This window comes from Marmota marmota, unplaced genomic scaffold, assembly GCF_001458135.2.
Source record: "Marmota marmota marmota unplaced genomic scaffold, marMar, whole genome shotgun sequence".
Taxonomy (NCBI): Eukaryota; Metazoa; Chordata; class Mammalia; order Rodentia; family Sciuridae; genus Marmota; species Marmota marmota.
The window spans coordinates 10243987-10261012 of NW_025999960.1; the positions used below are offsets into that span (position 1 = coordinate 10243987).

Sequence of the window (17026 nt, forward strand, 5' to 3'; positions counted from 1 at the left end):
CCGGGCCCCGCGCCGGCCAGTCTAGCCACACCGCCAGCCTCTTCTCCCTGAGCCGCAGCTTCATCGCACTGCAGCCCCACAGCCCCTGGCTCCCTCTTGGCAGCTTTGCTCCCCTTTCTGCGCCCACACCGCGCTCGGAATCCCTCTCGTTAAGTCCAGATCAGCGCGGGGAAGCTACTCGACCTAGCAGAAACCGTGGCAATATAGCCTCCTCCAGCCAGGCAAGCGCCGGGGAAGAGCCCGCCCCTAGGGGTTGGCCTGGCCAATCAGTGTGAGACGCGGTCCGCTCCCCCTCCTCCCCAGCTCCCCCAGCCCCACTAGGACTGAGATCCTCTAGAGCTACTGCTCATACTGAGGCTAGAAGAGTGATGCAGGAGGCATCACAATATCTTATCAGAAATTATTTTGTTACTACAGGGCTGTAGTAACAAAAGCAATATGGTATTGGCATCAAAATAGACATGAAGACCAGCTGAACAGAATAAAAGACACAGAGACAAGCTCATATATTTAGCCATCTGAGACTCCACAAATGTGCCAAAAATATACATTGAAGAAAAGCTTTTTAAACAAATGATGCTGGGGAAACTGGATATCCATAAGTAAAGTAATGAAACGAAATTGTAAATGGATTTCAAAAAATAATGCTATATGCATACATAAATATACTAGAGGGAATTTCACCTTTATGTATGAGTAAAAAGAATCAATCAAAACTGAATAAATAGATGAGCAAAAGGAAGACCAGTAGAGGAAAGAGATTCAGAGGAGGAAGGAAAGGAGAGAAAAAGGTGATAACTTGAACTAAAAATGAATTCTACACATGTATGATTTTGTCAGGTTGAACCCAAATATTATGTATAACTATAATATTTTAATGAAAGAGAGAGAGAGAGAGATGGAGGAGAGATATTGCTGTGAGCATGTGATGTGATGGGCAGCAAGAGGCTTGCCTGGACAACAACCCTGAACTTAAAAACCTCAGCATGATACAAGCATCCAGAGAGATGAGAGGTGCTGGCAAGTATTAGGTAAGTATTAGATTGAAAGTTTTCTATTCCTTTTGTTTCACAGTAATTTTAGACTCTTCAAACAAAAAATAAAATAAAATAAATAAGCTATACTAGAAAGTTCTGGTAGGTAGAGGAAGCCACCAATGGAGCTTGGTGACCAGGCCTCATTTTCAAGAGCCTCTGTGTATGCCAGGAATCTCTGGGACTTAAAGAGTTATGGGGGTGGGGGCAGGGAAGAAGCTGAGTTTGCAATAAATAAGTACCTCTGAATGAAATTCATGAAAAAGATTTAGTCTCCAAAATTCCAGCTAGACTTGTTTTTATTTCCTTCTAAATACTCTTTTGTGTGTGTGTGTGCTTTATTTTGTATAAAGCCCTCCTCAAATTTATATAAACAATAAGATCTACAAAATTATTTACCCCTGCCTAGAGGTCATTATTTTTTAGTTTCTCCTGGTCATTCCACAGTATTCAAATACCCCAATGAGTCCTGGTATCCACATTCATTCTCCTCAACAATTATTGTAGCTCTGAATCCAGTTTTGTGGACAGCTGTCAAATTGAATAAACCTCAGTGGAAGGAAAAAGCAATCATAATTTCAGTACAAGTTGTCCTTGTTCTAAATCCACCTGATTGACTTACATATTCAATAATTACTTCTCTCTATAACCAGAATGAAAACAAAAAGAGAAGCAGTGGTCAGAGTGGCTTGAAATCCAGTCAAAGGAGACAAATAATATGAGAGGAAAAAGTAAAGGAATAAATGGGTAAATCTTCCAAAGAGAATGGAATGCACTCTAATTTAGAACTTGGTTACCCCATCTTCCTCTACGCTCTTGACAATGGAAATTCTGGTGTCTTTGGATTGACATCTGATGACATGCCTCTTTACTTTTATGTGGTATTCTTGGTCCATTTGTTGTTCACCACAAAGGTGGAACAATCTTTTTCAGAGATGGAGAGTTTAATCTTACATCTCCCAAGGAAATCACCCTGCTTGGCCATGGTAATTCTTTCACAATTGCTACCCTCCCTTTGTACCCCTTTCTCACAAATACCATTTCATTCATCAGAGAACTTTAGACTGCTGGTGGAGGTTTTTTTCCCACTAAGTTAAGCTTACTGTTGCTTTACACAGAAAAAAAAATGATTTTTCTTACACCTGTCTATTCAGTATATTATAATTTGGTCATTTTAATTATATTGCAATTCTGAATGCATCTTTACATTAGGAGCCAGGCTTTTCCACCTACAAATAACAGAGAACAGAACTGCACCTGTTTAATTGGCTGTCTGACTGCTGACTACAGACAAAGCAGATATTTCATTTCCATCACTGAATATTTGTCATTCAAACAGTATTTTCAAGGGAGCATTTGATTTTTTTAAGAATGGGAGGACAATGTGTATGCTCTGTGTCATTATAGTCTTTAAAGTATTTAGCGAAGAGTATTATTTTCCTAATTTTTTAGAAAATTAATGTTATATTTTTATAGTATATAAGTAACTAAGCTGAATTTCTTCCAATCCTTTCTATATTCAAATGCTTTCCAATGTATTAGACAATTAATATTATATTCCTTCCCTACTAATGAAAATGTCATGAATAAACTAATCTATGATTATTTAAATCAAGCTGTTTCCTCATATTGTGCATTAATTAGAGGTACCACTCATGGAATTCTCTGCCATACTAGGCATACTATAGCAGACTTTAGAAAGGTTACCTTATTTAATTTACCTATTACCGCCATGAGAAATTAAGTAATTCACTATGGATCTCCTCTCATATTTCTTTGGTTTCAAATTACATACTTTCCCATAGAATAAAGCTGAATATTCATACCAGCTCAAAACTTATGCACAGTTGTAACCAACAACAAATCAGAAAATGAAAGCCATATTTATATCAAAATATAATTTTGTTTGACTTGTAATTTAGATAATTATCCTTATAAATACAAGCAATGCAGCCAGGGTGACACACTGAAAATATTTTCAATCTTGAGAAATATGAATACGCTTACTATTCTTGGGGGTTATATATACCTTGTTTGATAATTCTAATTCTGTAACCAGTATGTAAGTTGGACAATTTACCTAATGTAATCCTACTCTTTTCCATTGTAGAATAAAGAGATGGTAATTTATATAACTTTTAAGATGATTTAAAAAGATAATACAGGTATTTGGCATAATACTGGGCAAAATATGGTCGTGCTGATTATTATTTTCATCATATTACTATAGGAGTCTGAATGTTCAAACCAGAGGGAACAACTGCGGAAAATCTGGTTTTCTAATACTAGTGGTTAGAAGTTGAGGGTGGCCATTTTCACAGTTTACCTCAGGGAGATCCTGAAATGCAAGACCTTCAGTACCAAAACTTGGAAAGTTTTGAGAAGATCGAGATGAATCGGTTGTCCAAATTCAGAGCTTTTCAACCAAGGCAATATTGAGTTTTTGGGCTGAATGATTCTTTGCGATTTTGCCCTGCACATTGTAAGATGTTTAACAGCATTCCTTGCCTGTACCACTAGCTGTCCAGTAGCATTCTACCCTGTTGTGACAGCCAAAAGTATTTGCAGACATTGCTAAGTGTCCCCAAGGGAAAAAAACTGGCCTCAGTTGAAAACTACTGCTATAGTGGGTGAGAATCTATAAATAGTAAATGCATAAAAGTGTGTTTGGCAGAATACCACATAGACACTGCTCCATTCTTAACTAAGAATGACCAATTGCTTAGCAGAAAATCTTTATGTATTTTAGCAGGTGTGAAAATGATCATCAATGCAAGCAAAGCAAAGTAAGTTGTGGTCATTCTGTGGGTATTTTAAGAGAATTACCATTATTTCCAGGTATGCAGAGAAGAATCAAACTTCTCTGCTCTAACACATATCACACTCTCTTCTAATTGTCTTTTGACTTCTCCACTTTCAACACTTCATTATCAAGGTCATATGAGGAGGGTTTAAGAAAAGTATTTGAGGCAATATCACTAGTACTAAAGGTATGGGCCCCATGGAATAGGAAACAATTTAAAATGTTCACTAAATATATAAATACTAGCATTGAATTTTTATAATCTAGTGATAATTAGGCAAATTACTATCCAGTCTTTCCAGCTCTGTCTTTTAATTGAAATATTTACACCATTCACATTTAGCATAATTATTGATGTGGTTATATTCAAGTTTATCATCTTACTGTTTGTTTTTAATTTGTACTATAATACTTTGTTTCTTTTTCATTTTTTCTATTTTCCCATCTTCTTTTAGATGGATATGTTTTATGATTCTGTTTAATCTCCCTGTTATCTATAACTCTGTCTTTTGTTATATAAGTGGTTACCTTAGGATTTGTAGTGTACGTTTTTATCTTGTTCACCTTCAAGTAAGAGTGTGCCAATTTAATTTCTTCCCTCCCAATTTTTGTTCTGTTGTTGTTATACATTTAACATTTACATGTTACCATTCCCAAATATTGTTGTTACTTCCATTAAATACTCATTTCCATCTTGTACAATTTCCCTTCTACCTGAAAGGCTTCCGTTACCATTTCTAATAGGGAAAGTCTGCTGGTAAGGAAATCTTTAAATTGTTGTGTCTTTAAAAGTCTCCATTTTACCTCTTTTCTTGAAGCCTGGTTTTCCCTTCAGGTATTATATGTTGGGAGTTGTAGGGTTTTTTTGTTGGTTTATTTATTTTGTTTTGCTTTTAATGTTAAGTATTTAAAAGATGTTGCAGTGTGAATAGCACTGCATCAGGACAGTTCACCTTGTTCTGTAAATTTCTTTTGGTAAAGAGAGAGAGAGAACTCTCAGCTCATATAACAGTTATCATAAACAAATAAGGAAGAAGCCATGTAGAGGAAATAAAAAAAAGTATTTAGAGAAGAGCAAGAAGGCTCAGCAGGAGCAGATATCAAGTAGCAACAAGGAAATACATGCTTTCTGAAGTTGAGAGCTGACCCTGCTTTATGGAACACTATATTCCTTGTGTGGAACTTCAGAGATTGAGTATTCCAACAGGTAGTTAGCAGAAGTCATCCTGGACCAAATTTTGTTCAGAGATGCAGAGGAAGTAGACTACACAAATAACAAAGTCAGAGCTTAGGATACAGTTTGCCTCTGTAACAGCTAAAAAGAGAGAGGCTAGATGGCTGCTGCACACCTCTCAGTCCAATATCTATTTTCTGAAAATCACCAGTCATCAAGGAAAGGAAATAAAAACACAATGAGATACCACCACAAACCCACAGCATGAACAAATTTTAAAAATGAAGAATGCCAAAAGGTGGGAAGGATATGGTACAGCTGGAACTCTCATCCTCTGGTGGTAGGGATGCAAATTGCTATAACTGCAATATATCTGAAAGTTGTGCATAAATTTTGTATGTAATTTGTAAGTATATCTTCACATCCATAAGTATAAGAAGTAACATATGTAATAATGTGTGCATCAACACTATGTTTGTAATAGCCCACACCTAAAACCTTATCAAAAAATACTAATTAGAGACAGAACTACACCCTACAGGAAAGGCTGGTATTGCATGATTCCATATCAGTGCAATATATAAAATTAACAGGAAAAACAACTTTATATTATTAGAAGTCAGGGTAGTGGATACTTCTTGGGTTAGAGAGAATAAGAGACTGGAGTAAAAGTGAGTGGGTTCTTAAGACTAGTAACCTGATGTTCCTTGATTTGGATTCTAGTTGTACAAGTGAGTTGTTATGCATCTGCCTTCCTTTGTTCATTTTTCTGCATAAGTGTTTAATACTATAATAATTTTTTAAATTAAGGTATTTTAATATTAATAAAACACTCCTTTAACGGTGGAGTTGTAGCTCTGTGGTCGAGCACTTGCCTGGCATGTGTGAAGCCCTGGGTTTGAGCCTCAGCACGATAGATGATAGATAGATAGATAGATAGAAGAAAAGATCCATTGACAACTAAAAAAATATTTTAAAAAATACTCCTTTAATATGTGAAAAGGCTTAAAAGAACTTCTGGTAATTAAATATTAAACTAATCTTTTGAGGTGAATATATATTTTCAGATATGATTTAATCCAATAATAGAATCTCCCAAGCCAAAAATATCAGAGAGACTCTGACAAAAAATATGCCCTATGACTACTTATTAGTCACTTGTCCACAAATTCAGTTTTTCTTTCAAACATAAAAAAGAAAGAGGGTCATATATTTCTTACAAAGAGTGTATTTTATTTAACTAAAATACATTAATAACTACATGGTACATGCTTTTATTTAATTAAAATACTTTCGTCTGCATTTTCCTTAAGTACCATGAATTTTAAAAAAGAAAGGAAATAAGGGGGAAAAAGGGAAATCTAACTTCCCTTGTCTTTGAAGGATTCTTGAATCATTCATGAGATTTCTTTCTTAATTTTTTTACATTTTATCTTATTTAATTTTTTATTATAGTATTATAGTTATACATAGTATTGGTTTTATCCTGACAAAATCATAATTTTTTAAAATTAATGTATTTTAATATTAATAAAACACATATAAAATCTTCTCTACTAGGTGTTTTGAAATATTCCATGGAATTTGTGTTCAGTTCAGGTTACCTTCTTTTCCTCTCTCTCCTCTTCCTCCCCACATTCTCCTTCCTCTATTCTACTGCTCTTTCTTTTGCTAGTCTATTAATTTATTTTATTGGTTCTCTCTACATATACATGAAGGTGAAATTCCTTGGGATATATTTATATATGCACATAGCATGGTTTTTTAAAAATTCATTCACAATTTCCTTCCCTTTTCTGTTTCTTCTTTTTCCCTCTCAATCTCCTTCTTCTATTCCACTAACCTTTCCCATATCTTTAGGATATCTGATCCTCCCCTCCTTTTTTCCTTTATTTTGCGCTACCTTCTTCATATAAAAGAAAATATTCTACTTTATGAGTCTGGCTTATCTCATTTAGCATGATGTTTTTCGTCTCTATCCATTTATAAGCAGATGCCATAATTTCATTCTTCTTTATGGCTGTGTAAAACTCCATTGTGTTTTCTGTGTGTTTGACTTGTTTTTATTTTTGATATCTTGTTATTTTTATATATATTTTTCAAACTATATTTTATTTCATTGATACATAGTAATTGTACATACTTACAGGTACAACATGACATTTTATTATATGTATGCAATGCACAATGATCAAATCAGGGTAGTTACCATGTCTGTCAACTCAGACATTTATTTGGGTGGGTGTGTGCTTTGGAAACATAAAAAAAAATCTTCTCTACTAGGTGTTTTGAAATATTCCACTAGCTACTGTCACCCATAGTTTTCCTACTGTACTATAGAACAAGTTATTTCCCCCAGCCAACTGCACCCTGGTACACAGAATCATTCTGTCTCCATCCCTCCCTCCTCTCATTTTTCATATCATCTTTTAACTACTATCTTACTTTCAACTTTTATGAAAGCAACTCTTTAGATTGTACATATGAGTGAGATCATGCTGTCTTTATCTTTCTGTGCTTGGCTTACTTCACTGGGCATAATGATTTCTAGTTCCATCTATGTTGTTGTAAATTATAGGATTTTATTCTTTATATAGCCAAATAGCATTCTACTCTATATACGTACCATGTATTCTTTATTCATCAGTTTATGGACATACAAGTTGTTTCTATTTCATGGTTAAGGCCTATGGTGCTACAAGAAACATGTGAGTGCAGATGACTCTTTGACACTGAGTTCATTTTCTTTGAATAGCTATACCCAATAGTGGAATTGTTTGATTGAATAATAGTTCTAGTTCCGAGCTTTATAGTTACATATGGTATTTGTTATTCATCCCAACAAAACTATACATGCGTAGAATTCAATTTCAGTTCAAATCCCCCCTTTTTATCTCCCCACTTTTCCCCTCCTGCCCTCTACTCTGCCCCATTGTTCTTCTTCTACCCTGCTAGACTTCCTTTCACTACTCTATTTATTTTTATTTGATTGGTTCTTTTTACTTATACATAAAGGTGAAATTCCTCATGGTATATTTATACATGCATATAACATTATTTTTTAAGAATTCATTCCACATTGTTTTCCCTGTCCCATTCTTCCACTCTGCCTATCCGTCTCCTTCTTGTACCGTAATGATTTCCCCTATATCTTCATGCTATCCTATCCTTTCCTTTATTTTACTCTAGTTTCTACATATGGGAGAAAATATTCAACCCTTGATTTTTTTGACACTGGCTTATTTAGTTACCATGATGTTCTCTATTTCCATCCATTTCCCACCAAATGCCATAATTTCTTTCTTCTTTATGACTGAGTAAAACTCCATTTTGTTTATGTACCACAAATTCTTAATCCATTTATCTATTAACAACATCTGGGTTGATGTCATAATTTGCTTCTGTGATTGTGCTGTTCTAAACATGGAAGTGCACTATTAGTATATATAGTATGCTGATTTTAGTTCTTTTGGATAAATACAAACAAGTGGGTCATATGGTGCTTCCACTCCATACTGCTTTCCAGAGTGATTGCACCAATTTGCAGTCCCACTAGCAATGTATGATTGTACCTTTTCCCCCATGTCCTCACCAGCATTTATTATTCTTGTGTTCTTGATCATTGCCATTCTGACTGGAGTGAGATGGAATCTTAATGTAGTTTTTATTTGCATTTCCCTAATTTCTACAGATGTTGAACACTTTTTCACATATTTCACATTTTATTTTTGACATATTATACATACATGGAGTATAACTTATACCAAAGAAGATCCCATTCTTGTGGCTGTACATGTTTTGGAGTTTTACTGGTCATGTATTCATATATGAACATATAAAAGTTAGGTTTGATTCATTCTACTGTCTGCCACGACCTGCACAGCCAAACCCCAGAAATCAGAGATGGGCAATGGTGGATTAAGAAAGACACACAAACACTAATAAAGGGAAAGCTGGGACTGGGTGGGACACCGACCTCTGATGAAGGAACAGTGATCCAGAGCTAGCTCAGCACATTTATTATATAGGGTCTCACAATCAGGAAATTAAAACAATTGGGACATTGTTCTCTATACTTTAAAAAACTATAGAACTTTCTATTGTTATTTTTGTCACAATCCCATAGTTGCAATGCTAGGAATATTGTGTTATTATCCTGCTGTACCCAGGAAGCCCATTGTCCAGAATTTGTGCAAAGCAATTGTGCTTGAAGTTTGCAGTGCTTGCAAGATATCGTGGTTATCCTGTTCTGATCAGAATTCTCTATCCCTGGCAGCTGGTGTCTGAGTTTAAGGTCAAGACTGTAACTGTTTGATACTTTTGCACAGAACTTCCTCAGGCAGGGTTTTACCATACCATCTGGGAAATCTTGTCCTGCACCTTTGCACAGACAGTTCCCAGAACAAAGTGCAGCCACAGCTCCACAGCAAAGACCACGATCCAAGTCACTACACATTCTTTCTTTCTTATGCCCATCTTCATTCCTTTCCCCCTTGTTCCCCTTTATCTAATGCAATGAACTTCTATTCTACACCACATACCAGAGAGAACATTGTGTGTTAGCATCCACATACCATAGAAAACATTTGGCCTTTGGTTTTGGGGGGACTGGCTTATTTCACTTAGCATTATAGTCTGAGTAATATTCCATTAATACATTTTCATTATCCCCTCATCTGTTGAAGGGCACCTAGATTGGTTATTGTAAATTGAGCTGCTATGAACATTGGTGTGGAAGCATCAGTATAGTACTATATAATATGTATAGTACTGCTTTCCAGAGTGTTTGCACGAATTTGTAGTCCCACCAGCAATATATGAGTGTACCTTTCCCCCCTACATCCTCACAACATATATTGTTACTTGTACTCTTAATAATTGCCATTCTGACTAGAGTGAGATGGAATCTCTGTGCAGTTTTAATTTGCATTTCTCTAATTGCTAAAGATTTTGAGCATTTTTCATATATTTATTGACCAATTGTATCTCTTCAGTGAAGTCCTTGTTCAGTTCCTCTGCCTATTTATTGATTGGGTTGTTGGAGTTTTGGGTATTAAGTTTTTTTAGTTCTTTGTAAAGTCATAATTATTCTAAGTGGAAAAAAATTGAAAGCATTCCCTCTAAAAAATGAAATAAGACAAAGATGCCCTGTTTCAAAACTTCTATTCAATATAGTCCTTGAAACCCTAGCCAAAACAATTAGACAAAAGAAATTAAAGGAATATAAATAAGAAAAGAGAACTCACACTATCCCTATTTGCTATGACATTTTTCTATATTTAGAAGACCCAAAACACTCCACCAGAAAGCTAGAACTCATAAACAATTCAGAAAACTAGCAGGATATAAAATTAGCATGCATAAATCAATTGCATTCCTATACACCAATGATGAAGCAGTGTAAAGAGAAATTAGGAAAAATATCCTACTCACAATAGCCTCAAAAAAAAAACATTAAAAACCTGGGAATCAATCTAACAAAAGTGGTGAAAGACCTCTACAATGAAAACTACAGAACACTAAGGAAATAAATTGAAGATGACCTTAGAAGATGAAAAAATCTCCTATGATCTTGGATAGACAGAATTAATTTTGTGGGGAGTTAAAATTTTTTATTCTTTATATATTCTGGCTATTAATGTCATCAGAAGAGCAACTGACAAAGATTCTCTTCCATCCTGTAGGCTCTGTCTTCATGCCTTTAGTTATTTTCTTTGCTGTACAAAAGCTTTTTAATTTGATGGCATCCTACTTATTGATTTTTGGTTTTATTTCTTGTGCTTTAGAAGTCTTGTTAAGGAAGTCAGTGCTGCACCTATAATGATAGAGTGTTGACCCTGTGTTTTCTTCTAGGAGTTGCAAGGTTTCTGTAGAATTGCTAAGTCTTTCTTTAATACATTTTGATTGGCTTTTGTGCAGAGTGGGAGATACAAGTCTAGTTTCATTCTTCTACATATGGCTATCCAATTTTACTAGCATCATTTGTTAAAAAGGTTCTCTTTTCTCCAACATATATTATTGGCACCTTTGTGGAGTCTCAGATGGCTAAATATGTGGGCTTGTCTCTGTGTCTTCTATTATGTTCCACTGGTCTTCATGTCTATTTTGATGCCAACATTATGCTGCTTTTATTACTAAAATTCTGTAGCATAATTTCAGATCAGGTATTATGACGCTTCCTGCATTGCTTTTCTTTTTTCTATTAATTAATTTATTTATTTTAATTAGGTATATATGACAGCAGAATGCATTTTGACTCATTGTACACAAGTGCAGCACAACTTTTCATTTCTCTGGTTGTACACAATGTAGCATCACACCATATGTGCAGTCATACATGTACCTAGGGTAATGAAGTCTATTTCATTCCACCATCTTTCCTGCCCCCATGTCCCCTCCTCACCCCTCCCTCCCTTTTGCCCCATCAAAGTTCTTCCATTTTTCCCATGCCCCACCCCCATTATGGATCAGCATCCATTTATCAGAACATTCGGCCTTTGATTTTGGGGGATTGGCTTACTTCGCTTAGCATGATATTCTACAACTCCATCCATTTACCAGCAAATACCATAATTTTATTCTCTTTTAATGCTGAGTAAGATTCCATTGTGTATATATACCACAGTTTCTTTATCCATTTATCTGTTGAAGGGCATCCAACTTGCTTCCAGTGTGTAGCTATTGTGAACTGAGCTGCTATAAACATTGATGTGGCTGCATTACTGTAGTATGCTGATTTTAAGTCCTTTGGGTATAGATGGAGGAGTGGGTTAGCTAGGTCAAATGGTGGTTCCATTCCAAGTTTTCTAAGGAATCTCTATACTACTTTCCAGAGTGGTTGCACCAATTTGCAGTCCACAAGCAGTGTATGAGTGTGCCTTTCCTCCCACAACTTCGCCAACATTTATTGCTGTCTGTATTCTTAACTGCCATTCTGATTGGCATGAGATGAAATCTTAGAGTAGTTTTGATTTGCGTTTCTCTAATTACTAAAAATGTTGAACATTTTTTTTATATATTTGTATATCTTCTTCTGAGAAATGTCTGTTTAGCTCCTTAGCCCATTTATTGATTTGGTTGTTTGTTTCTTTTGGTGTTAAGCTTTTTAAGTTCTTTATATATCCTGGAGATTAGTGCTCTATCTTGTGTGCATGTGGCAAAAAATTTGCTTCCAAAATGTAGATTCTCTCTTCACCTCATTGTTTGTTTCTTTTGCTAAGAAGAAGCTTTTTAGTTTGAGTTCATCCCATTTATTAATTCTTGATTTTATTTCTTGCACTTTAGGAATCTTGTTAAGGAAGTTGGGGCCTAATCCTACGTGATGAAGATTTGGGCCTACTTTTTCTTCTATTAGGTGCAGGGTCTCTGGTCTAGTTCCTAAGTCTTTGATCTACTTTGAGTTGAGTTTTATGCATGGTGAGAGACAGGGATTTTGTTTCATTTTGCTCTATATGAATTTCCAGTTCTTTCAGCACCATTTGTTGAAGTGGCTGTCTTTTCTCCAATGATGTTTTTGGTGCCTTTGTCTAGTATGAGATGACTGTATTTATGTTAGCTTGTCTCTGTGTCTTCTATTCTGTATCGTTGGTCTACAAGTCTATTTTGGTGCCAATACCATGCCATTTTTGTTATTATAGATTTCTAGTATAGTTTAAGGTCTGGTATTGTGATGCCTCCTGCTTTACTCTTCTTGCTAAGGATTTGCTTTGGCTATTCTGGGTCTTTTATTTTTCCAAATGAATTTCATGATTGATTTTTCTATTTCTATAACCCTACTCATCAGAGTTAAAATATATACCCCAAAGCAAGACCTCAAAGACCCATCTCCTCAAGCCACACCCTACTTGCATACAGTTACATACAGTTAATTCCTATCAGAGGATTAATTCACTGAGTAAAGACTCTCATAACCCAGTCATTTCACCTCTAAATCCTCTTGCATTGCCTCACACATGAGCTTTTGGAGGATACCTAATATTTAAACCATAACAATCTTGTATCCTGCTAGTTTGCTGAACTCACTGATAAGCTTTAGAAGACTTGTGGTGGAGTTTTTTCGAATATTCTAGATATAGGATCATGTCATCAACAAACAAAGATAGTGGGCTGGGGATGTGGCTCGAGCAGTAGCATACTTGCCTGGCATGCGCGGGGCGCTGGGTTCAATCCTCAGCACCAGATAAAAAATAAAATAATGATGTTGTGTCCACTGAAAACTAAAAAATAAATATTAAAAAAACTCTCTCTCTTAAAAAATAAACAGAGATAGTTTGATTTCTTTTCCTATTTGTATCACTTTAATTTTTCTTCTCTTGCCTCATTGCTCTGTCTACAGTTTAAGAAGTATATTGAATAGAAATGATGTGAGCGGAGGTTCTTGTCTTGTTCCTGCTGTTAGAGGAAATGCTTTCCATTTTTCTCTCTTCAGTATGATGCTGGCTTTGGGTTTGTCATAAATAGCCTTTTTAATGTTGAGGTAAGTTCCTTCCATCCTTAGTTTCTCTAGAATTTTTAACATGAATGGGTGGTAGATTTTATCAGAGGCCTTTTCTGCATCTCTTGAGATGATCATGTGATTCTATTTAAGTGGTGAATTACTTTTATTGATTTGTGTAACCTGAACCACACTTAAATCCCTAGGGTGAAACCTACTGTTCATGGTGCACTATCTTTGAATGTGGTTTACTAATATTTTATTAAGGATTTTTACATCTATGTTCATCAGGAATATTGGTCAGTAGTTTTCTCTGATGTGTCTCTGTCTGATTTGGTTATCAGGCTTATACTGGCTTCCTAGAATATATCTGGGAATGTTCCCTCCTTTGCAATTTCCTAGAATATTTTGAGAAAGACTGGCTCGTTCATCTTTGAAGGTCTGATAGAACTCAGTGCAGAATTCATCAGGTCCTGGGCTTTTCATTGTGGAAAGGCTTTTAATTGTTGTTTCAATTTTATTACTTGATATTTGTCTTTATTATTTTTTATATCTTCCTGCTTCAATTTGGGCAGGTCATATGTATCTAGAAATCTGCCAATGTCTTCTAGATTTCATTCACTAATTTTCTTTCAAACTATATAATGCTAAGTTTACCCAGGAGAATGTAGAGTCCTGATGGAGCTGATCATCATTTTTTCATCTTATTTAAAACTTGACCTTTTATACTCTACCACATATTAAGGCCTATAACCTGTTCATTTTGCAAATATTATAGAGCTCTTATGTAGAAGTATTTTTTTCTCACACAGTGAATTCATATTAAACATATAAACTGACTGTCTAGAGTGACTGTAATACTCCATGAGAAGTTAAATATAATTGGAAGACTGTTTTACAAGGAAATAACTTTTTCTAAACACTTGCACAATTGATTTTGTTTATATGGTCTTTATATTGGAATGATGCAAAGCATAATGAACTGATGTGTCTTGCTTCTGAAAATTGATCTTTTAGCTAAGTATTTTCAAAAGTAATTCCTAGTAATTTATAGTCTAAGGTTCATATATAAAATGTTTCCTTTTAGAAAAACTATTAAAAAGTAGTATATTGTGGTCTGGGGTTGTGGCTCAGTGCTACAGCACTTGCCTAGCACATGTGAGGAACTGAGTTTGATACTCAGTAGCACATAATAAGTAAGTAAGTAAATAAATAAATAAAATTATTATTTCAATCTACAACTAATTTTTTTTCAAAAGTAGTAGTATATTCTGTATTTCATTTTGTAAATGTGACAAAATTCTAGCTATTTATTAGAGATAGAAAAGGTCAAAAGAATTATTACCCCCAAGACTTTTGAAATTCTACACTAAGGCAATGATATATGATATTTAGAAAAGACAAGATTAACTTTACTTTAAGGAGTTGTTAAATAAAAAATGGACATTCTGTGGCATTTAACTATTAGAAGGTTTTCCCAGCAGTGTGTGCAGGCAGTAGGGGGTGGCGGGGGATGGCAGAAGATCAGAGAACACAGGAGCCAGTCTTGGACTTTACCCCAGTGACATGACTGAATGTCAAATAAGGTGGAATAAAACGAGGATGGAATGAGAATAAGGCAAAGAGACTTCATCAAACAATGAAGGAAATGACAGCTTTATTCCAAGGGCAGAAGCAGCAGAAGAGAGCTGCTCTCTCCCTATAACTTAAATAACAAAACTCTGGAAGCAATGGGAGGAGCTAAAATTACAACTCTGTTCTAACTGGGGAGGTGCCTGGAAATCCATCAGGCTAACATGATGATGACTGAATGGTTTAAATATAAGAGTCTAGTGATATGTTTGCAAGACCAAGTAAACATCTGCACTCAGGAGAATATGACACCAGGCAAAAATTCATCCAGGCCTTTTCACTCCAATTTGCATCACCACATATTTAAAAAGTTACAACCACTTCTTTTATGAAGATATGAACTAGTTAGAGTGATGTTAAGGACATATACACATCAAAGGAAAAATATGTCAAGTATCTTCGTCTTTCAGGGTCTCAATTTGTTTTCTTACGTATGAAATGAGAAAATTGGACTGGATAACTTCTGGGAGTATTGGCATGTTATTGTTATGTAATTTCCATGATATCGAAGAAATACAAGATCACCAGGGAATGGAAGAGTTCATGAGCTGAAGAAGGACAATATGAATATTAAACTTTAATTATGAAGAGAGGGCAGCGAAACAAATGAATGGGATCCTTAGCTTGAAGAAATATTTTGTTCCTTGATGAAACAAAATAAGGTAGAAAACCAAAGGCTGAAATCAATATTTTGACATCCAAAGGAGGACTGTGAAGTTCCACTGAATTACATGTAGACAATCAAGTTTTAACAAACAGGTAAGAGAAAAGGTGTACAATACATGATTGATTTTGAAATCTTCTGTAGTAGTGGAATTTATGCACATTGGTTTATTTTGTTCCATCTCCATACACTGCACACAAATATAAAAAGAATTAACTATTAGAGTGATAAAAACTGAAATAAAATCAGAAATACAGTCTTCGTTATTGCATGTTTTTACACAAATTAAGACCAAAATATATATTACATAAGATTGTATATATTTTACCAAAAAATGAAATAAGAAAGACATTGTATAAAATACAGTCGTGCATTGCTTAATGACAGGAATACATTCTCAGAAGTGTGTCATAAGAGATTTTGTCATGTAAATATAATAGAGTCTACTTACACATGCTTAAAAGGTGTACTCTGGTACATAGCTAAACCATACGTAGTTCATTCCAAGATACCATCTTAAAGAATTAGAAGAAAAAATGTTTAAATCTGAGTCAAAATTAGATTATTTAAGAGAAAATGTATTCTTGGAAGGACAGAATTAGTCAACTAGGAATGGGGGAATGGTCAAATAAAATGAGGAGTGATAAATATATATTGGATTCACAAAAAGGCATCATGGATGACTTTTGAGGAGCCATCAGTGTGGGACTGGAACAGACTGAAAGTGGACCTGGAGGTAAGGAAGGAGAGGCAGGGAGCACGGATACTCTTTCAGGTAACTGAGTTATGAAGACATGGAGTGGCCTCTGAGTGACATGGTTATAGAGGCACTTGTGCTTTTTCAACTTTTTAAAGATAAAAGTGTCTGGAACGTATTTAAAGTTGATGGGACAGAGCCAGTAGAAAGGGAGCAATTCAGATATGTACAGTTTACTGAATGTCATTTATTCCTCAATAAAACATTAAAATAAAATCTTAAAAATAAAACAAAAAGGCCTTTTAAAGATCCATAAGATTAAACCACTTAATGGAAGTTGCATAAATTTTGCCTGTCTTTAAGACCAATTTAAAGACATGAATACTAAAGCTTCCAGTGGACTATGTGAGAAATATCATTATAAATTTATTGGAGGCAGAGATCACATCTTCCTGATGTTGCATCCCAGGGACCTAACAAGGCCACATATCACAAGTACATACCAGACTTAATAACATTGATAAATGTTTATTGAAATCAATGCTAAATTTTTGGATTTTTAAATCCTTGTGAAAATAAAACTTTGGA

At 35.0% G+C, this 17026-nt stretch overlaps 1 protein-coding gene across 1 annotated transcript in view; it reads right to left on the reverse strand.

Moving 5' to 3' along the window:
• Adamts20 (ADAM metallopeptidase with thrombospondin type 1 motif 20) overlaps nucleotides 1-2019 on the reverse strand; it is a 154544-nt gene extending 152525 nt beyond the window's left edge. Inside the window, exon 1 of the mRNA XM_048802443.1 lies at nucleotides 1989-2019. Within this exon, the coding sequence (XP_048658400.1) occupies nucleotides 1989-2019 (31 nt within the window). The remainder of the gene's footprint in view (nucleotides 1-1988) is intronic.
• Between the last annotated feature and the right edge of the window lie 15007 nt (nucleotides 2020-17026).